This window comes from Lepeophtheirus salmonis, chromosome 2 (assembly GCF_016086655.4).
Source record: "Lepeophtheirus salmonis chromosome 2, UVic_Lsal_1.4, whole genome shotgun sequence".
Classification (NCBI taxonomy): Eukaryota; Metazoa; Arthropoda; class Copepoda; order Siphonostomatoida; family Caligidae; genus Lepeophtheirus; species Lepeophtheirus salmonis.
In genome coordinates, this window is record NC_052132.2 from 758,086 (window position 1) to 782,044 (window position 23,959).

The window sequence follows — 23,959 nt, forward strand, 5'->3', positions numbered from 1 at the left end:
ATTTTTATACAGTATAGAAAATGTAATAAAAATTATATGTACAAAATTTAAATGTCGTAAATATAAAACTAAACTTGCTATTAACGTTTTTCTTGAGTACTCTAACTTTTCTACACTTAAACCACTTAGTTTAAGTATTACTTGACCCATGGAGCTTTTCTCCTCATGAAGTAGAATTGGAATAAAGTTAGGAAACAATTATCATTCGTTCTTATTTCATCTTCATTTATTTAGAAATACAACTATAATGCAAAAAAAAAAAAAAATAGCACATCAACAAAAGTAATTCCAATAATTAAATGACAATAATTTTTTAAGAAATAGTCGATGTAAATTTGTATAAAATATATATTTTGTGGGTCCTTCAAAAAAAAAAAATATAGATATTTTTAAGAAATTTAAAAAACCAAAAAGTATTACTAATAAAGAAATCTGCCTTTTTTCTTCATTTAATAAATAAATATATAGAATATTTGAGAATATGGCTTACAATGACTTCAGGCTTGAATGACAAATTAAAAAATATACACATTTATGTAAGGTGCTTTATTTTTTTCTATCACAATAAATTACTTCTTAATGTATGCCTATATACATTTGTATATATAAGTCAAAATTAGTTTTAAAATGAAGGATAAAGTGATAACTGAAAATTGAGCCATAGAAAATGTTCTGAATGAAAAGTAATAAGAGTCAATAGTAATACAAATTGTTATATAATAAATACAAACATGTTATTATTTCTGCTTTTGATTCAAATCCCTTTTGTATTAATAGAGCAAGAAATGTTTTATCCAGAAGATTCCAGACAAGAATAGAAGGAGATAAAAGTTTCCAGTGACTCTCGAACCAAAACTCTCATCATAGTAAAAGTTCTGAGTCCGTTTTCCATTGGAGTCAGATCCGTCACACTCCTTATATCCCAACTTGGTCTTTCTCAAAGGATCAGGGTTAAATCCAGGGATGAAAATACTAGGTGTCGATAATCTTCCGGTTCGTAAAAGTCTAGCAAAATCTCTTTCCATTTTATTTGCATAGGGTCCAGTAAAATGAAGCTGAATTTGAATGCATTTGCCCATTTGTTTTGTTTTTCTTGAGTCGGTGAATAGGAACCATTCAGGTACTCCCATAATGGCTCGTACTTCCTCCATGAATATGACAAGATTAAAACGGGGCTTTGTTTCAATCGACGCATATTTGATGATATCAGTATCTTTTTCAATATTTGCGCATGCCAATATATTACCATCGCCATTAGGACCATGAATAACTATCGACTTTCCAACAGCAGATGTGAACCAACTTCCAGAGTCTAATTGAAGGGTCTGATCATGGATGACATAAGCCTTACCTCCAATTGAAATTTTCCCATTCTTTCCACCTAAATCACCAACCTGACATCTCCAAGGAAATTCCTGGGTACATTCTTCTGAGTAAAATCCCGTGTCAAGTGGATCGGCAAGTTGGATATGTGTGGGGTTCCATCTATACCCAGCTGCTGTACATCGAGCACGTTGAAATTCCACTGCAGCATCATGTCCAACTGGATTTACGTAAATTGACCAGTTATGGTCATTTGTTTTATCTTTATTCGTTTGCCCTGGGTACTTTAATCGAACTTCCATTACAGCGGGAGTGAAGGATCCATCTCTATATATGACTTGGCGAAATCGAATATAGCCCCAAGCAAATCCATTGGGATGATGAAATGATGCAACTATTCTAACTTCTCGAGCCTCATCAGGATCAAATCCCCAACCAAGCGTGGCACAAGCCCAGCGAGCAGCTTTTACTTTTTTATGTATAACAATGGAACGGCCGACGATGCTGTTTGGTCCAAACAAAGGTAAATTTGTGTCATGGTAGACTTCTCGAATGTCATTCATGTCTGTAACAAATCCATATTTACCACTCAGATCTCCAATTTCATATTGGTCATCAGTTCCCGTTTGATTTCTGGGACTTTGAGATGGATCTATTTCAAAGGGATTGAAATGTCCACCAACTGCATCTCCTGTGCATGGAAATTCCAATTGGGATTGAAGAGGGATTTTATGAACGTGGTAAGATGCAGCTATTCCATCCAAACCCTCTAGGTCTATTAAAGCATGAGTTATCCCCACATTTTCTGACTCTTGAATGAATTCCAATCGCCCAGTTATAGGAGGAGGAGATATTCCATTTCCATACCACTCTCTTGCAACAGTTTTATGACGGTATCTCCTTTTAATAGGAGTACATGCCAACCGATTGCCCCTATGTTTTGGAGCATTTTTGTCGTGGATAACAATTGAGCGCCCAATAATTGAAGCTGCTCCAGAAAGTGCTAAATTGGAGTCTGTTACGAATATATAAGTATCCTGTCTGTTTCGAACCCGTCCTGATATTTTGATAGTACCATGTTTATTTGCCAAATCCCCAGATTGGCATTTGAAGGGATTCTTTTCATTAACACAATTATTATATTCATTTTCTTCAGAAGGAACTTTATATGGATTGAAATGTCTTCCAGCACTATTGCATCTTCCGGTCCAATTGTAAAAATCTTTACCAGGCGACAATACATGTACGTGCCAATCATGATCACGAGTATCGTTTTTAGTTCCATCTGAGTATACAAGTCCTTGAATAAATATGGATGTATCTGAGTTGGGATTGGAGCTATCTTGCTCAAACACAATCTTCCCGGCAATGGGGTAAGTAAATTGTGCTTCTGCAATTATTATAGGAGGAGATTTATTATCTTCTATTTTCAGGTGAATATTCGAGCAGATCCATCTCTTTGGAATGGGATGTTCATGGATCACCATAGACCTACCAAGAACACTTTGTTTGCCAAATAAGGATATTGTAGGATCCCAAACATCCATAATCATATCGGATCTATTGACTAAATTTCCATATTTTCCACTCAAGTCTCCTATTTCATACTGATCAAAGGACCCTTCACCCGCAGGAGGACTAGAGGAAGCATCAATATTTGTTGGATTAAAGTGAGCTCCAGTTGAACGAGAACATGGAGTGTCATCTTTATTCATTTTTGAATCAGAAGGAAATTCATGAATATGAAAACCTCCAGCAGTACCATTCAATCCATCGATTGAAATCCTTGTCAAAACGGGGAAAAATCTATTTATTTGTTGGAATCCAATGGTACCCTCAACACCAGATGCATCAAAAACAGCTTCAACTTTCTTAGTAGGAATGTTTTGGATTTGTGTACAAGCCAAAAAGCTGTCTGGATGTTCATTGTCGTAGATAACCAAATACAGAGCTCTTCTCGAACTTCCTAATTCACTCTGAAGGTCCAAACTTGTGTCAACATAGGCTCCTTTGGTAAAGAGGGATTCTCTCTGACCAACAACGACTTCTCCAAACTTTGACGTTAAATCACCATCCTTGCAACTTTCTGGTTTATCGGTTGAACATTCAGAATCATCTTTGCTTCCAGGATCATATAAGTATTGCAAAAAGTCACATGTCTTAGCATTTGAGTCTAAAGCATCTGTAAGAAATATTTCCCACTTATGCTTGGAGGTTTTTCCATTTTCGACTTTGAACAAATTAGTCAAAATCCGAGTTTCCCCAGGAACAGTGATGAACCAAACGTATCCGCCAAGTTCTCTTGTATTGAATTGAGCCTCGCCGGCTCTGACATCAGCCTTAGGAATTATGGTAGAACACATCCGCGAACCATCAGGTCCTTTAAGCATAAGAGTCTTTCCCCAAATTGATTCTTTTCCAGCGCCTATATTATTGCTCAAAAATTCAGTCCTTAACTCCTTTTGGAGAGTGTTATTTTCAAATACAAGCTTCTCAATATTATCATCAAGATTGATCTCGGGTTTTCTACCCATAACCCTTGATGAACACTGATTTTCTTGTCCAACAGAATAGTCCATTGGGAATTTGTAAATACCCCAAGAATATTCTCCAGGCTTGTCAGTCGTAAAATCCAGAGATATAGCAACATCCCCTTCAGATGGTTTTTTGGAAAAATAGATTGATCCCTTCAGTCCATTGCTTGAAAAGTGGGCTGCAAGCTCCTGAGAATATGCAAATTCGATTGAATTCAGTACAAGTAGGAGAAGTAGTTTTGTTACACGGTTATGGAAGCCGCCTGATGGTGCCTTCCTCATTTTGATGACTATTTTATCTAAAAAAGAAGTATCAATACCTGAAAGTAATACAAAAAAAAACATTAAATTTTTTGTCAAGAGTTAAAATGGATGGTTACAAAATAGAAGAAGAAGATAATCAATCTCCTTAAAATCCCATTTAAACATTAAGTTTGGGCATACAGAGAACTATATAGCACATATATTTACATATTTTGAAGTGAAGGGAACTATGAAGAACATGGGGTATAATTTTGCAAAAATAAAATTTGTGGAATTTTAAATATTTAATCTAAGGGAGAAATGGATGAATACAGGGTAGTACAGATAAATTGTCTAATTCTCTAAAGGCTTATAACGAACCAAATGAATGGAGTATAACTCCATTTGTTAATTATTTGAATGATTCATTTAATGACAATCAATTATTCATTATGAGAATTTTTTTCTTCATAACCTCGACCACACGGCGCCAGGAGCATTGGCAGGCCAGGGCGACCTCGTTCAGACACAATTTTACTATTATATGGTAAATATACTTCTTTAGGACCTCCACAAACGAAGGATACAGGCCTCATGTTAAAGTCTCCCCCGGAGATAGAAATCCATGTGTGTTCTGGCTGCTTTTGGGCCAAAAATGAGGTATTTTTGTGGCCAAAACATCCTGCACTTTTTTGGTCATTTGGGTCGGTGCACTGTCTTATTGGAAGGCCCTTGGGCTAATCATTCATCAATGGAACATAAATTAAAAGTGGAAAAACAGAATGAGTACAATGGCACTCCGCTCGAGGTCCCCCAGGCCTGCTTAAGCCATTTGGTCGAAGTTATCAAGAGAAGCGGATCTCATTATGAATAATTGAATGTCATAGAGTGCAGCTTTTTAACAATAATAAAAATATGATTCTACCCAAACTAATTCGTTCTTTATGAGGCTTTAAAGATTTCCCAAAATTGTTTTTAACCACCTTGTATGTATATTCAAAAGAAATAACTTAAAAACCCTCAAACCATACGCATGCATCCATAAAAACAGATCCTTACTACTTAAACAGCAATTATTATTGCCATATTTGTAATTTAAAATGCAGCTAAACTGCATTGGAGGCATATAAATTTGCTCTTTATTAGATACATACACTTATTAAGTAAGCTCTGCAAGGGGAAACAAAGGGATTCCGAGAAGGCGGGGACTCACTTGAGGCTATTTATTATGTTATGTGTATTATAATAATAAACGGAAAATGAATTAACTTCTATGATGATAAATATAATATATAAACCTTTAACAGCATCTAATTATATACATATATAATCAACCTTCCGAATAATGATAAATATGCAGTACTCCAGGGATAGATAATAACAAGTTGCTTTAAGATCTTTTGAGGCTTCATGGTGATAATTTTTCAAAAAAACAACAACAAAAAAAACCCGAAAAATATATTCCTTTATGATCATAAAGCCTATATGTATAGAGACATGATATGTAGGATCAAAGTAAGCGGAAATACCTTTTTATGTGCATGCTGTATACAAGTTGCAACTTGTATAAGGAAGTTGTTCCCGTTTTGATTACAATATGTGTAATTCTAATAACCATTTATTAATTGATACGATCAGTTCGAAATAACTTGTGTAGGTCAAGTGTAGGAACGCTATTTGAAAAGAAGGGAAAGGATCTTTAGTTTTTTGAGTTATTCGGATAACTAGAACTTTGAAGGCTCGCAAAATTAGATGGAAGATCTCATACTCTTAAATAAAGAAAAGAAGCATTCTCAAACAAATTAAAATCATTAAATTAAAGCAGTCATCATTTTCAATTCCTTTAAATTTAATTCACAATCCCTCCAAAAGAAAATGTTTTGATCCAAAGCTATCGAACAAGTCCAATTGGGGAATACTATATCAGGTATACTTCTTCTCCTTGGCTGAGAATAATGGGTATCATTGTGCTAATTATCAGAATAACTTGATAAAGTCGAGAACTTTCTCCTTCTTTTCACTTTGTATTCTTTCACTTGACGTACCAAAGTTATTTCCTTATTATTAAAAGGTTGGGAGAATTGAATTTCAACTATCCTCTGTCGCTGTCTCCAATTTCGAGATAGAAGGAGAAAGTATGACGTACGGGCAAACTTATACAGGAATCCGCCATTTTTCCCTGGTCAGCAAAAACAAAACTTTTTTGGTCACTTTTATTAACTGATTAAAAAAATATATTTACAACAAATGTTGGGAAATCACAAAGGCTGCATCCTATTCCCTATGCTCTCCATTAGAATAATGGCAGCGTTGATACAGTGTATGAAGCTGATACTGGCTTTGACATTTTTGTCCTTGGAGATGATGGAATTCAGGTCATCCACATTCCCGTGTGGGGTTACATTTGCGATGCCTCGAAGGCACCCCACCAACAGTAATCAAGGGGGCTCAAGTTGGGGGATGAGGGAAGCCACATTGAGCCAGACATCAGCAAAGATTTTGGGCCAAAACTCCACTTCCTGGAGCTTTGTACGTCCCATTGCCAACGTTCTTGTAATGATGGATATTACAAACTGTCCTCACAGTGACCCTGACGATGGAAGGGATTTCTTTTGGGGCCATATGTGGCAAGTCGGATACCAGACGCCTTTTGGCTTCCTGTTCACTTATTTGGTGGTCGATTCGAAACAAAGTTTTTCATGACGTAATCGCATGATTAAAAAAAAACGCAAGATCTTATTCATAAAATGAATTAAAATGCGATTAAATTGAGCAGATAATTTTGATGGCACACCTTGTATACTATATATGGGGGCTTTTGTAGAGCTTCGCCTATTCTTTATTACAAATATCACTACTAGTATAAATTTTCATGCTTTAGTTGATATTGTTAAAAGAAAGGTTGTTTCTGTGTTAACACAATTAGTTAAATATATATTTAATTTAATTGTAAGAAAAAAGTACTATCAAAGATGGAAGATTAATACATAAGGGCACTTTGCTTCTTAAACAGCGGATTAAAAACAAAACAAATTCTTTCAGACAAATGAAGGGTCATAGTTCTGTAGAGACTTTTCAAACCAAAAGGTTTATTTCCAACAAAATGGAACACCTGTATTTATCCCCCTTGAAAGTGTTATCCTGGTTTAAGAATGACTAAAAACACTTTAGAGATATGATCAGCTAACCTTCCTCTCAACACCCTAGAACTTATTAAGAAAAACAATAAAGTTTTTAGAACCAGCAAGGACAACTTAGCACCAAATACCAGACAAAAACATCGCGGGCTTTACTCCAAAAATATTTGTAGTACTTTTTCTAAGCCAAATATAACAATTTTGAATCTTTTATATATATTTTTTTTTGCATAAATACTCGTAGATCTTCAAAATGTGTTGAAAAACATAGTCACTTGGTTCATACAATTTTTTTTTTTTACTGTGAGACGTTTAAATAAGCCCCCTTACAGTTCATAAATTGATTTATTACAAAGGTGAGTGGAGTGATATCATAACCACACGGATCCACCTCTTTCCCACGAAAAAGGTGTCATTCTATTAATGAATTACGAACATAAAACATAATATTAGTATATGTACAATTTCATGACTAAGGGAAAAAATAGAAATGCCTCTTGAAAGATATATATATGACATATGTACCTAGAAGTAACATAATACAAAAATTATGTCCATTGTTCAATACCGCAGAATATTATTAACTAAACAACTTTGTAAGTATGTATGTTTCTGGATACTTAAAGAGCATAATGTGACTGGGAATAAGAGTTTCTTGAGACTCAATAAAGTTATCATTACTATTAGTGGAAATATAAATAAATAAATTTCCCAGTAGGTGGCCCATTACTACTTCACAGACAATACTTAGTAAGCGTATATTTTATGTATGCTATAGGTAACAACATTATAATTATAAATTAATTAGGTATTGCACTAAGCAAAATAATTCAAGTGTTGGAATGTCTCAGGATAAAACCAACATTGATTTTTGCTATTTAAGCCATAGAATCCTAGAATGACCTCTTTTAAAATATTCAATTAAAGAAGGTTTGACCTTTAAAATCTTTCCTTAGAAATCCTGATAATTTCGATTCAGAGCCATATTTCAAAATGAAATAGTTATGGAGATGAAAAATAAACAATTGATAAAAAAACATTTTAGCATTTAAAAGATAAAATGTCTATTCAGTTATCTTGAATACAGATTCTTATTTTTTATATATAAAGTTATTTTCATTTCCAAATATGGCTCTGAATAGAAATTATAGTCAAAATATAATTTTTAAATTAAATTTTTTTATAGGCCTGTCTGCAATTGGAAATTATAAAGATCCTTTTGTGTTATATTTGTAATTGAATTTCGAAAAATTGTATTTATTAGTATTGAAAATCGGTCCAAAATTGGGAAAAGGAGATCCCAAGAGAGAAATCTTACTAAATATAAATTAAACTAATATGTGCACTTGGTAAAATCAAATGGTGGTATTAATGTTTATTTGTTCCAAAGTTATGGTAGATTATGTATTTGTTACATTTTGTGATAGCTTGACCACTCAAAAATTAAATTTCTTTTACATTGACAGTATATAATCTTCGTCCCAAGTTTGATAAACTCAGACTCCAACACATAATTTCTTATATTTTACTGTTCAGTCATTTGAGTCTTGAGACTATAAATATAGATTAAATTTATAGCAAAAGGTGGTTATTAGTTATATGTATTAAATAATTGTACAGGTATAAAGATAATATTTGAAATATAATATATTTAACAAGATGAACAACAAATGAAATGGATCAAAATGTTTCTATTCCTAGTAAATTCATAAGTTTCGGAACATAATTTATGCACTTGTAAGATACAAACAAACTCTCATGGGAGCTATACTTTACACTGATGCCATGGACTATTCACAAGTCTAAGTAATAAACTAACATGGGTAGTCGCTATATTCCACGCAACAAAATACTTAAGATTTTACAAATGTTCTGGAAAAGGACTTTGTAAACAATAGAGCAAACTAATAATTTGGGAAGTAAGGTAATAAGTGAGTTAACCATTTAGAAAAAGACTTTACGAATACTAAATGTAAGACTTAGATTATAAATAAGTTTTATTTAAATAAATTATTATAATTTTTGTAGACAGAGTCGGTAAAATATTTTCGATTCCTACTTCGACTCCACAGCCCTGGCTATAATCCCTGGTGACTAAGAAACAAACAAGGTCGAAAACATAGCCTCTGTTCAACTTCGTGTCGGAAGTAATGAATGCAAGCTCATTTAGAATCCACACGTTCTTCAAATATGATATTCATAAAAACATTGAGAAATACCTAATTATGTAATACCTTTGGAACAGACGTGAATTGATATAAATAATATTATTGATAATCCCATAACCCAAATGTATCTATCCTTATTGACGTTGATTTATGTAATAAATTCATTTTATATGTCAGGAACACACGGAATATAAATGATTTCAAAATGAATGATAGGAATTTTACCACCTACGATCCTTAGTTTTTCTTTATCGTTTTTGACTTTTCAACCTTGACAGTGTTGATGATTGGAAATGACCTTATTTTGACATTGAAATCAGGTGGAGAGAAAAATATAATCAATAATGAAAAACAAAGATGAGGAATATGTATTCTTGACATGCCTGTAAAGTATACATTAAGTGATAATAGGAAAACTTTATCTTTCTGTGAATGTATTCTTATATCACTCCTTAAGCAAAATAAAATAGAAGATGTATTACCTACGTAGAGTTACTTGTATAAAATAAGTATTGGAAACATGAGATCCAAATTTAATATTTGAGATCAATAATAAAGAATAGCACATACTACTATGTAGTGAAAGGAATTGCGACTCACTAAAAAAGCCGGCTCTTTTGGCTCCCAAACGGCTCTTCAATTTTTTTTTCTTTAATAAATATATTACAACTACAATATTTTCCACACAGGGTCGACCTCAGCGGGTGGCTGGAAGGGCTATATACAATTTTCCAAAAAAAGAATAATTCTTAAAAAAAAAGTTCAAAAAATTTAATTTTTTAAATTAAAAAAAAAAGAAAAAGTTTTTTCAAAAAAATTAACCTTTATAAACAGTTGTAAATTTTTGATCTTTTTTTTTCCAAAAAATAAATATTTGAGATTAAATTTTTGCGTTTTTTTCCCCAAAAATTTTAATTTTTACATTTTTTCCCCCAAAAATTCACCTGTCGATCAATTCAAAGAGCTGTCTCATAGAGCCATTACGTTCTCGAACGACACATCACTACTACTATGATTTACTTATTAAAGAACTAAATTTAATCAGGTTATTTCTAATGTACCGGGTGCGCAAGGTATCTATGCCACCACTTGGGTGCACTAGCTTGGGAAAACGTGAGCACGAAGGAAGCTTTTTCTTTATAATTTTTTTAAATAGCTTGTTCAACCCCACACCAGTTGACAAAAAATGGAATCATTTGACGAATTCGTTTTACTAAATATTTGGAAAAGGCACGGATCCCTCCTTGGAATCCACTCTGGGAGTGCCAATATAACAATTGCTCGAACTCTTAGACATAGTGATACGTTCGTTTCGTAAAATTGAAGGATCAGGACTTGCTCCCGGCCACATCTTAAAAAAACCTGAAATAGGTCAAACACACTTATCAGTCGGATCAAGAAGGAGTCCCTGCATTTTCCAAGGGAACAAGTGGCGAAGTCCTGATTGAGCTTTCGGTAACATCAGTAAAGAAATGTTATTATAATATATTCTAATAAAATATATTATAATATATTTTATTAGAATATATGATAATATATCAGTAAAGAAACGTTATTATAATATATTCTAATAAAATAAACTATTTAAATGTAATTTAAAAAAAAGAAACATCGTCAAAAAAATTATTAATCATCAATTTGGTTGAACAATATACTGAGAGGATTGTTACATAGCAATCTGTTGATTGTTTAATGTTACTGACTATTTGATCTACGGTGCTTTAGGAATTTGTATCTTGGCATTTTCACGTTTAAAGTGGTTCACATGTGAGTGCATTTTTTTTTTTGCTCATCTTCAAAGCAGGCGTAACTGTAGGAGCATCCCCCTACATAATACCCATTCAGGTAATTCTGACAAACTAAAACTTTATTATTTCAACATACTCAGAAGGTCACCCCCACAAAAATTTTAATTTAGGTTTTACTGATAAATATATTTGGTTTTTTTAATTATTGTTCTGGAATAAAATAGGTAAATTAAAAATATCATTATTGATTTGAATTTTTAAACTATTTGACAGACATACACTATATACCACTAGCATTTTATGTTCAAATGCGTCCCCCATGCGTCCGTGGAACGGAAAGGCTCATACTAGTATACTTACAGATACAAGTAAAGTCAAAACAATATTCGAAACAAAAGCAGTCAGCATAATCATATTTTTTTTTAATAATAATTAACCATAATATAATTAATTTTATTCAAGGTTAAAACCATAAAAAACAACCATCATCATTCCACTCCCCCCTCCCTACAACTTAACACCTCATGAAGATCCTCGTCATTATAAATATGTATTAATTATTATTCTGAAAATAACTCATTTATGTTCCATCAAACCCTCCAATCTTAAATCATGGACCAATTGTTCTATACATTGCGTAAAAGGACTCATTTGTCAGAGCGTTACTCCACTCAACCACAAACTTACGCTGTTTTTCGTTGGCAGTTGTCAATTTTTCTAGTTCTTCGCCCTAATATGTGTTCTGAACGTTGATTGGTTGAATCTCAATGCCCACTTGTTAATCTTTGAACTATTTCCAACAATGATTAAACAATTATTCCATTTTTGGGAAGAATTGGCCTACTATTTAAGCCTCCCTAAGTTAACGGGGATTCTATAGACCCTGAGATATATAAATGTTCTTTGAATTTAAATTCTTAATTTATTATGAGATAATATTTTTTATGACTATATTTATAAATATAACCATTTTTAATGAAGGTTGAATGCATTGAATTCTGATTCAAATATTATAGCTATTTTTTTATATAATACACTCAATTACATCAAGAATTGATGGGCAATAATTTGACTCCCAAAATACGCACAACGTAATGAATATATCATGAAAAGTATTAATGTTTTTACTCGATACCTGTAAATTCATTCCCACTAAATTAATTCCCTGTGTTTATGGAAGGGAAATTACTTCATGATAAATTTTTAATACTAAGTAAAAATGGAATCCCGATCTGTGAATAATATTTTTACCTTGGGACATAGAAGTAAATCCTGGATTTTCTTCTACTCTCAAAGGTATAAACAACACAAATCATTCATATCCGTCACCCCTCTATCACTAGTCATCGATTACTCACCACTTGTCTCCAGTGCTAACTGCTCAGGCCTCCCTCTTCAGCCCTAAACAAAAAATACTAATTAGCACAGAAGCATAAACCGTATGACGTCACTAAATATCCCTCTTCAAAGTGGGAATGCCATGTCTAGGGAATTGAATTTCTAGGAATGAAAAGACAAGTATTTAATTTACTAGGAATGAAACCATCTAGCACCGTTTTTACTATAAAAATAGCAAATAGAAGCCCCAAACTAATGTTGTTAAGATTATTTACAAAAATAAACGAATGGAACGACGTAGCGCTCAATGGTCAACACAATCGGGAGAAATTATTCTTTTTAATTCAATGAGTGTCATATGGAGTAAATATAATGTTTATTTATACTTAATCATTGCATCTCCATCTGATCAATTTAAGGTGGATTCGCCAAAGTGCTTACGCACTCATTTTGCACGCATAATTTTCCCTTTTTATATTTATTAGTATTGCACTTTACATCATATATTTTTTTGGAAAATTAAAAAGTTACAACTTAAGGACAATAATAGATATAAAAATGAAGAAGAAATGCTTGCTAAATTGTGCTCAAGTACTTCAGTGGCCCTACCTTTAAGGAACTTAAAATAAAAAAATCATTTTTTGTCAATGTCTTATATTTATATGTATTTTTACCCTTTTAATTGATATTTAAGAGTGCAGAATCGATGAAACAGTGGCGTAATGACATTGCTATTTTAATGGTACAACTGTTTATCATGTAATTAAAATATATTTAATTTTTTGGGTTTCCTTTGTACCCAGTTCACAAACGCGTTTTAAAAAGTATGCTTTTTAATGAAAGGTTGCGAGATACAATACAGATAACGATGTGATGTGAAGACATATATCTAAAAAAGTACATATGTTAATAAGTACTTATGTCCTCTTATAAGCTGTCAAACTTATCCCTCCATGATAGTTATTAATGATTCCGTAGGGTAAGTGCTCCAAGTCAAACTTTCATAGATTTGAATATTATTATTTACAAATTATATATAGGTATAATTTTTGTTTGAGAGGGCATCAAGAATCTCTCCTCACCCCTGTTTTTCAAAGTAACGAACGTTTTAAACCCCTTACAAAGCAGGAAAACACATTATGTATATATACATGATTTAGTAAGATAAAAATTGATTAATAAATGAGTTAAAATCAAGCTCACGACGCTCATATAAATCAATGCTGAGGAGAATTTCATTAAGCATCCTTCGTGTTTTAGATATGCCTCATGAACAATCACTAATCTATTTATATACGTACGTAATTTTTTTTAAATAAATAGATTATGATAGATATTATGAAGAAAAGGATAAAAAAAACAATATTAAAAGCAAGAGGTTGAGTGAGCTCTAAGTACTTCGTGATGAATCAATAGTTTTGAAAACCTCTATCTATAAGTTTAATTAACTTAGAATGTAATTTCATTTCCATGGATATTAAATGAAGAAAAAAAACATTTCATTATAATTAAAATAGACCACCATCACATTAGGAGGGACTACTTTTTGACTACCGTATAATGAATCTCATTTCATGGCAAGACATCATAGAGATGTATCTACTTAGCTTTTAAAAGGAATTAATTAAGCTAACTACTTTTGTTTATTTATAGGAGTACATTGCTAGCGTCTGCAGAAGTATAAATAAATATATATATATATTTATTTTTTGGAGGGGGAGGGTTGGATTTTTTTAAAATCCAAAAATTAAATTTTTGGATTAAAGGATTCCTTGCTATTCACAAGAAAAATCAAAATTCCATAGCCATTTACAAAAAATTGAATTTTTAACCAAAAAAATTTCAAAAATTATCACCTTTTCAGAAATGATATTTCAAATATTAAATTTTTTGTAAATTGTTTTTTAAAAGTCAACAGCTGTTTACAAAAAAATAAACTTTTTTCCAAAAAAAGTTTCTAAATGAAATAACAAATGTTAAATTTTATTGGGAAAGTTTTTTAACAATTCCAAAAACTATTAAATTTTTGAAAAAAAATTCAAAAATCCACAGTTAATCCCACAAAAAAAAATTGAAATAAAATTTTTTTGAAAAAAAACTCAAAAATGAAGCTTCAAAAATATATATATATATATATTTTTTTAAATATAAAAGTTCACAGCTGTTCACAAAAAAATTAACTTTGGGATAAAAATTTAAAAATGAAATTATAAATATTTCATATCTAAAAACAATCGTGTATTACTTTTTTGGGAAAAAAAATCAAATATCTATTCATAGAAAATTAAAATTTTAAGAAAAGAACAATTCTTTGGGTGGCTACACCCCCTCCATCCCATCCCTGCGGACGGCCCTTGCACTGGGTATCAGGTCTATTCTTTGTACATGTGTTTACGATTCAGATCATGGAAGAAATAGATACGAATGTTCAACGAACCTATATTTCCTCCTAAACCTTAATTACACATTTACAACCACTGCCAAAAAAAAAATCATGTGTAACAAAATACGAACTAGATAGCACATAATCTCACACGAAACATGATATAAATCATTAATAAATATTTATAGAAATATGTATTTAATCCAGGAAGAAGTCACATAACCTCATGATTGCATCATGAGAGTAAAGTCTGTAGCATATGAAATATTATTTATACGGTTATAAATTACGTATAATTGTATATAACTCCACATAAAATATTAAATTCTTTAGAAAAATACCTTTTTAAATAACCCATCTCAAATATCTAGATAAATGGATGGCTGTCAAAACAGTTATTAATTGATGTTCATCGGTGCAGTATGCTTCACACATAGCTACATTTTATCAATATACATTTAACATGTCCTGTCCTTGAAATGCCTTTGACAATGGGTAACTATTTGTACGTCATACTACTTCAGGAATGCACTCAGATTTCTTACATGATAGATATTATCTGCTCTTGATGTACGTGGTGGTTCGGAATTAATGTCCCATAAAAAAAAAAACACATTATGGTTTGTATTGGTTCTTGGTAAGTGCCCTTAATTCCTTTAATTTAGTATTTATACTAAAGTATTCATACGGTACACGTACTGATACATGGTGTTAAAAGTAGCACTTATGAATACTAAAGTACTTGGAAGTACTTTTGACAAAAATTATAAAGAAGACTTCACTCGTTTCAGTTAAAAATGTTTTAGAAACAATAGATATTTTTATTCGTTATAATATTGATATGTATGTATTTGTAAGTTCTAATAATACATAAATACGAGGCCTAAATCCCTTGCAGGCTTTGATTATCTAGTCAAACTCGATCTTGGCCCACTCCTTCTTGATGAAAAGCTCCCACACGCCTCTAGAAATCAATTTTGATATAGCCAGGGAGTTATTGTATTTAAACGTAATATCTAGTTGCGTCCGATAGGAAATCTACAGTGTCTACGGATTTTTTGAAAAATTAAAAACGGCTTCAATTTGACCTTATAACAAGATGCATTTCTCATCTTAAGATTATTAGAACTATTGTTTTCTTTGCAAGGAATTACTAAACCCCTTCCAGTAATTTACTTTCTATAAAAGTAAATTAACTCACAAAATGGGATTGAGACAAAAAAATAAGTAAATATATATTCTTTATAGTACAACAACTTCAACTTAAATACATTCCAGGTACCCGTAAATTATTTAAATATCTCAAAAAAATAAATTTTATATTTTTACTTTAAATTTCAATGAATTACTTGACGTAATTACATTTAAATGTACTTGGCCGTATCCCCGATTGGAATCTGTATGAATACTTTTTTTAAAGGTTCATTATTGTCCCACAATTGACCAATATCTAATTTACTTGCTCTTGTTTTGAACATTTTGGCAGAAAGGCTTTGTCATTGACTTTTACGTAGTTAGCAGGTACAACGTCATAGAGTCAGAAAACTGAATGGACCTCCTCCTCAACTTTAAACTATATACATTTCAAAATTAAGGGATTTAAATCAAGTGTGGTTAATAATGGTCTTTACACTCTTCTAGAACATCATTGGCACTGTGGACTCGGGTCCACACTATATTAGTTTTTCTGACAAAACGCCATTGCAATATTTATGACTTTGGTAACGAAATATCTATTCCCTTGATTTAATGACGTTTAAACTAATGGAACTCTAATTCTGTAAATTTAACATAATCCTTGAGATTCTCTTGCATACTCACCCAAAGCGTTTGCAAAATCCTTTTGCACAGACCTTGTCCATATTTTGCTTTTGCCGTTTGATGAACTGACAATATCCTTAACATAATATTAAATTATTATTATATATATGCAAGTGTAAATATAAGTGCAAAGAATCTATGTTATAATTATAACTGCCTTCTGGCCATCAAATACTTTTTTGCGGAAGAAAAATAAAATGAAATTTAAAGAGCCATTAACATTATATATATTTGTAGCGGATTAAATTTAAAGTACTTCTCTATCATATGTACATATAATAAGCTGTAAATGTTAAACACTCTAAGCAAAAAAAAAGGAAGTATTTGAAGAGGGCATTAAGTTAATTATTATTTCAAAATATCGTATATATATAGTTTCTAAATTTTGCACCAAGGAACCCTTTAAGATTTTTTTTTTGTACCCATATCTTTTTGTATTGTTTTACGAGCTCAATTTGTTTCATGGCAAAATAAGTATAACCTATATTGTTATATCTATTTTATGTAGATTTCACCCTTTGAATAAAAGAATAAATAAATTAGTCATATATGATAGAGCGTTTTTACTCACATCATAAATAGCATCATAATTAGAAGATCTTTTTACTAAATTAAATGGACAGATGATTTACAAATTAAATAATGAAGAAAGTGCATCAAATGGCTTTTGAAATAAGCGTTTTCATTGACGTAAAAAATAACATCTTGGAAGTACATAGTGGATTTTTGACAAATTTGGTAATTAATCTTCATTAACCTCCATCAAATAGCTTTAAGAATAAATAAAAAAACTATACGCCTGGATTGAATACTACTTGACTCCAATTTAAACAGTAATATTTGAATTATATCAAAGTAATAGGTACTGAAAATCACTACAAAATGACTATAAATTAGATATTCATTTGATATAATCACCGTTGGCATCAATAACGGCCTCAATACGGCCTCTGAACTGACCGCAGTCTCTTCTGACCATCTCATTGTCCATGTTGCCGAATACCTCCTTGATGGAGTCCATCAGGCTGGCCTTGGTGCTATGGAGATGTCTGTTGGTATGTCTCTCGACATAGCCCCAGACAAAATAGTCCAAAGGATTAAGGTCGGGAGAGTTAGGAGGCCACAAATTCTTGGTTACGACGTCATAACAGTTCTCGGTTAACCACTGCATGGAGATTTTGGACACATGGGAGGGTGCTGAGTCCTGTTGTCACACCCAAGGCAGCCCAGATCCCTCGCCATGGCCTTCATGGACCTGGTAGGGTCATCCTCAACCATCTTCTTCACCTTGTTGACAAAGTCGGTGTCCCTGACCTTCCTGTCGGCGCCCTCCTCCTTGGGTGCGTTCTTTATGGTGGCATCAACATCACAGGTGTCCTCTAGCTTCTTACAGATACACTGAACAGTCTGTAAATTCACTCTTAAGGTTGAAGCAATCGTTGAATTGGAGATTTCACCTCCATTATTAAACAAGGCCATGACTACGGCGGACCTCGAAAGCTCCTTGTTCCACTTATAGCTCTTTATCTCCTCATATGATGACGGCATGATGCTAACTGAACTACGTATCGTCAGCTGACGAGAATAGCTTTCTTATTTGGTAACCGGTTTTTTATTTGATAATGTCGTCTTCAAGTTATCAAGGTTTAAAGTAGGCGACAATCTGATCCCCGCTCCTTGTATATATATTATTTTTGTTAATCGATTAGGCAGGAAAAAAGTAGGATAATTTTGAGAAAATTATTTTTTTCTTTTTTATTGTAATAAAAAAGTTAATTAATTGACTATACTAATGAAATAATATAACGATGTACCATATTTTGAGTGTATATTATCTGATACTATAAACTATAATTATATTATAGGTAAATTTCTATTGTAAAACTTCCTTGTATACAATTTTTTTGTTGATTCTGCGTATTTGATGTAAATATAATCAAACACTGCACCCTCTTTTGACACTCTTGAAAATGCAACATGCAATTGACTATGTGAAAATACTGGTTTTGATAAATATATAACAATTTTTTCAAATGTTTGACCCTATAATTTATTTATTGTCATTGACATTGCTAACTTGCCGTGTTTCTTCTTGCCCTCCAGAGCCCAGGAATCTGGTCGGATTAAAGTAAAACTTTGCCTTACTTCTGTAACTCAGAATTTTGAACAACTTTTATTCTATGTCTAAAGTCTGTATATGTCTCTGCTTTTGAAATAAATGCGTTTGTATCATTGTTTTTCTATGCGGGACGTACATCACACACAAACACAAATTATTTTTTTACACTGTAGGATTATATAACAAGGATGTTTAGACCCCCAAATGGTAGATATGAACAATGATGGTGTCAAATTAAAACTCTGACATATTATGTATATATGTAACTCAGAATACATACGGCTCATCAACACAAAATCAATCTGGAATATTTTTTCTCAACATTTTGTGTGGATTACATTTGAATTCTTTGAAAAATTATCAGAAATAATTATTCCTACTACCCATTGGGTGCATGGAAAATTGCACTTAAAGTATCCAAAATTGATTGTCACAAGAAAAGAATGATAAGTAACACATATAAATGTTCTAAACTTTAGCCATTTTATAACATCCCACAAATTTGAATTCATAGCCTATAACGGTATCAAATATGTCAATGAAATATTGGGGTCTGTTTATCTATGAAGTAACGGTATAAGTAAATTTGTACAATCCAAAAAGATCCGAGATCCAAACTGGCTTCGGATACCCGAACTTTTACGGATCATAAAGAAGATCACAGTGATTTTCCGGATCTTAAAAAGCTTATATAAGTATTGGATTAATACTTAATCCTAGTTATAAAAGAAATATTTTATCTACATCAAACATACACTTTATTCATCTTGATTAGTCATTGAAGCGACATCTACATGATCAGTTGCCTCGCATAGTTATTCAACACGGCGTTATCTCACACGTAGTTACCTTTATTGTATCACACAACTTTTCCCCCAAAAAGAAAAATAAATCAGTTTGGTAGTTAGACAATTTTTCTCTACTATGGAACTATTGTTGAATGATTGGCTAGAATTGTTCACAGTTTAAAAGGACCTAATTATAATTCAACCAATAAACGTTTAGAAAACTGATTAGGAGAAAAGAAGCAAAAACATCGACAACTAATCACAAAATACATTGTTTATTTTTGTGTTAACGAAGTAACGCCATCCACAAAAACACTAAAATGTAGACTGTTAGTGGTTGTTCGCTGTCGAATTACCTTCTTCTTTTCCTCTAATTAGTGTTCTTTACATTGATTGGTTGGATACCAATTAGTTCTTATTAAGCTCTGTATAGTTATCAACTATTAATTATTCCATAACAATTCCATAGTAGGAAGAATCGGACAACTACCAATTGATTTGGGGTTTTCTTTTGTTTCTTTTCGGATGAGAGGTTGTGAGATACAATAAAGGTAATGACGTGTACAATATTATTATTATAAATATAATTCTAATAATAACAAATAAGTATATTCTATTTATTGTTTTGGCATGAGTATTCGGTAAAAATTTAAAATTCATCCAGATCCTCCTTTATTCAAATCTGAACTTTGGGACCAATACTTATAAAATGTTAGACCGAAATGTACCCGAGTATTTCTTTTTAAAGATATGAACCCAACCAGAACAGAGGAAATGTGTACCCATCCTATCTTTAGAGTACAATTTACATATTCCAAGACGCTTGATGTTATCTACAAGGAGGTCACGTACAAATATCATTTCAATAATATCATGAAAGATAAGGGGGTGGGGGGAACTTAATTAAAGACTATTCATCTTGTTCAACCACATCATGTAATAATGGCTTTATCACACAATCCCATGCACGTATTAACTACATCATACAATATGTAATGCTAATTAAATAGTATATAAAATATGTAAGACTCTGCGTGTTTGAATTAAATAACGCTCAAGGAGAATCATTGCAAACAAAAGGATTGCCCATTTTGCATTGTATTCATGTATATTCATACATATCTAAATTAGGTTGGTTTATTTTGCAACTTTTCGGTTACGGATAGTTGGGAAAAGTTGTGATACTATGATATGAAAACAACCTAGGCAAAAGTTCATTATTTTGCATGTATTGATTATAATGGACATTGTTCTAAGCTTTAAAAAAAGAATTATAAAGTTTGTTTCTAAAGCTACTCTGATGAAGCAAAAAGAGATAATAATATCAGAGAAATTTGAGCTATCCGTTCACAAAATGTAAACAAAAAATGATGCCTGCTATTTATGGAGCATCGAATTTAAGTAACTGTTTTTTTGTTTTTGTTTTTTTTAATATTCGCAGCAGCGTATGTCTAGTTTTTGTATAAGATTTTTGTCAAGATTTACCCAGGCTCCTACATACAACCTCAAACCAAGCTTTTTGAGCCATTGTGAAATGCTTTACCTTCAAATTTCCATATTTTTCCCCCAGGACATCTCAAATGGTTGAAATTCCTGCTTTTCCTCATTTTTCATGCATGAAAAATTATCAGCTGGACAGTCAGGTTATTTACCTTTACAATGTTGGCTTACTTCCAATTTGCCCATTACGCTACAATCCAACCAACTATCGACATCTTTCATGGCGTTACATTAGTAACACAACAGTGTATCTTGTTGTCAGCTGTCGATTGTTCTGCTTCTTTCCCCCCTGCTCAGTCCTCTAAACGTTGATTGGTTGGTTGGTAATTATAATTAGCTATTGTTAAGCTGTGAATGCCAATCAACAATATTTGAATAATATATCTATAGTCGGGAAGAATTGGGCTAGAATTGTTAAATTACCGCCTGTATTCGGCCCTTTTTTCTATATTTCTTTTCGTATGAAAGGTTGGTGTGATACAATAAAAGTAACGACGGAATTTATTTTAATTGGAAATTATAATATATCATTTGAAAGGTGAGAGCTAAGAAATTCAGTGATACCATCAACTTTTTATAAATGCTCATAAATAAGTGTTTAATTATAACTTAATAATAAAAAAAGTACCTCCCTCTTTGTAAATACCTATGCACAGAGTATCAAACGGAAGAGGAATCCATATATTGTGCAGTGTACACTCAAACATTTATTGATCCATATAAAGCTTTAGGTTATGATTGCTCCCTCAGAGGAAGGAATATCTACATATGTATACATGTATGACTCAAGGATTGACCACAAGGCTCTATGCCTACCAGATGTTGAAAATCCAACATTCACTCAAATCTAACAATGTACTTATGTATAGAACATACGTCGTAGCTTTGATAATATTTTGTTAGATATGTAATAGATAAGAGATTATGTACATATCATGTATACCTAACTCCAAGAAATATACTTAAGGAAGGGGCGGCAAGCACAATTTGGAAACCGAAGAAGCCTGAAGGCTAATGCTTTACAATGGTAGGGAATAATCATATCAATTAACTTTGAGGAGTTCATGAGAGGTTTCATTTTTCAATGTGTGTATGTAATTATACCTAAATAAAAAGCGTATTATGATATTATCATTATTGCTACGCCTATTGACGAATATGAGAGATCTAAGAATTTATGATAACTTTTAGCAATTCCATTATGTGTCTGGCAAATTTGTAAAAAATTTTGTTTTCATATGGGATTATAAATTTATACATTACCTTGACTGTTTTAAATGGAAATACATAATACCTCATCTGTCGTATTTAAGTTCATCCTGAAATAAATTATCACAGTTCGAGTTTTGATATGAATTTTTACACAAGTGAGTTAGTGTTATATTCTAATAACCTATTGCAATTTCTGTATAACAGAAACATTTGCTAATTCTTCAATGACGAAAAAATGGAACCAAAAATAATTATATTGCTGGACATGATCGTGCGCCAAAATCCCCCAACCGAGATTGCCACTGATGTCAAAATTAGCCGGACTATGTTTAAGGGATTAAATAAACAATTTGAAACACAAGGAACAGTTGTCAGGAGGTATGGACAAGGTTTGAAACAAATATTAAGAACAAAGGCTATGAATATGCATGTCAAAAACTGCCTTCGTAGAAATCTAGAGACAAGGAGATAAATTTGAGCAAAATAACGCTTTGAAGGATCATTAAAGATGACTTGTGAGCATAATCAAGATCAAGTAGGAAGAAAAATCTCAAAACGAAAGAGACAAAAAGGAAGAGCCTGCCTAGATCCAAGCTTCATTAGAATGTGTACAAGAACATTTGGCTTCCCAGCTCCCCTATCTTAATCCCTATTATTATTTTATCTATGCAAAAGTCGAGGGAGCTGCCTGCAATAAGTATCTCGGATCTTGTAGATCTTTGGAGTCCGTCATCAAAGCTACATGGGCTTACTTGTCAGAAGACTACCTCCGTAAGGTTTGTACAGCCTTCAAGAAGAGAGGGGATGCCTTCATTGAGGCTTAGGGAGGCCATATTGAATAAAAAATATAAATTTCAATTATAACTCATTGGAAATAAACTTTAATATGTTCACACAGTCTTCACAAACTCGTTTTTAATAAAGTTTGAAAAACAATCTTCAATGTAATCTTAAATATGACAATTGATGTATTTTTACCAATTTCTGTTACATGTATTCTGGAATTTTTGGAGGATTCTAAGGAATCGGGTTTGATTCTTACTCAGTTGGGAGGGAAGGGTGGATTAAGTTATCATACAAAACGCCATCTACGTAAAAAAACAAACAAACTAATACGTCATTGCATATTATATTTATTGAGGTTCTCAAATTGGGAAATGGAGGTGAACAATGGTTGAGAACAAATGCTCTAGTGGATCAAGAAAATGCAATCAAATATTGGTATTATCTGAACAAATTTGTATACGAAAAAAGTTTTCTGATGATTAAGAGTTGAATGAAATTAAAGTTTGAATCTGAAAGTTAATTTAATACTGATTAAAAACATAAATTGGAAAAAAATATGAACTAAAATAATGGCCTTGGACTGTTAAAAGAGGCTATACCGATGGTTTAGTTATAGTTGGAACTTATCATAAAAAATGAAATGTAATAAAAATTCAGTAAAACATCCCTTAGGTAGAATGTCTTGCAAAGATATTTCCGGCTCCGTATTTACTTATAAACCATTAAATAATAATTTACTTGAGGTACTCCAATACATGAATACATATATGTTATTTAGGCCCATGGGTAGGTAGAGTAAATAAATATTTGCTAATCAAGAGAGAGGAAGAGGGAATTAAAATGGAGTCTTGTCATTAAT

At 32.0% G+C, this 23,959-nt stretch overlaps 1 protein-coding gene across 1 annotated transcript in view; it reads right to left on the reverse strand.

The window, feature by feature from the left end:
- Positions 1 to 204: 204 nt before the first annotated feature.
- Positions 205 to 23,959, reverse strand: part of Rsod (Related to Sod) — an 84,198-nt gene continuing 60,443 nt past the window's right edge. Inside the window, exon 2 of the mRNA XM_040727633.2 lies at positions 205 to 4,177. Within this exon, the coding sequence (XP_040583567.1) occupies positions 771 to 4,139 (3,369 nt within the window). The 5' untranslated portion in view covers positions 4,140 to 4,177 and the 3' untranslated portion in view covers positions 205 to 770. The remainder of the gene's footprint in view (positions 4,178 to 23,959) is intronic.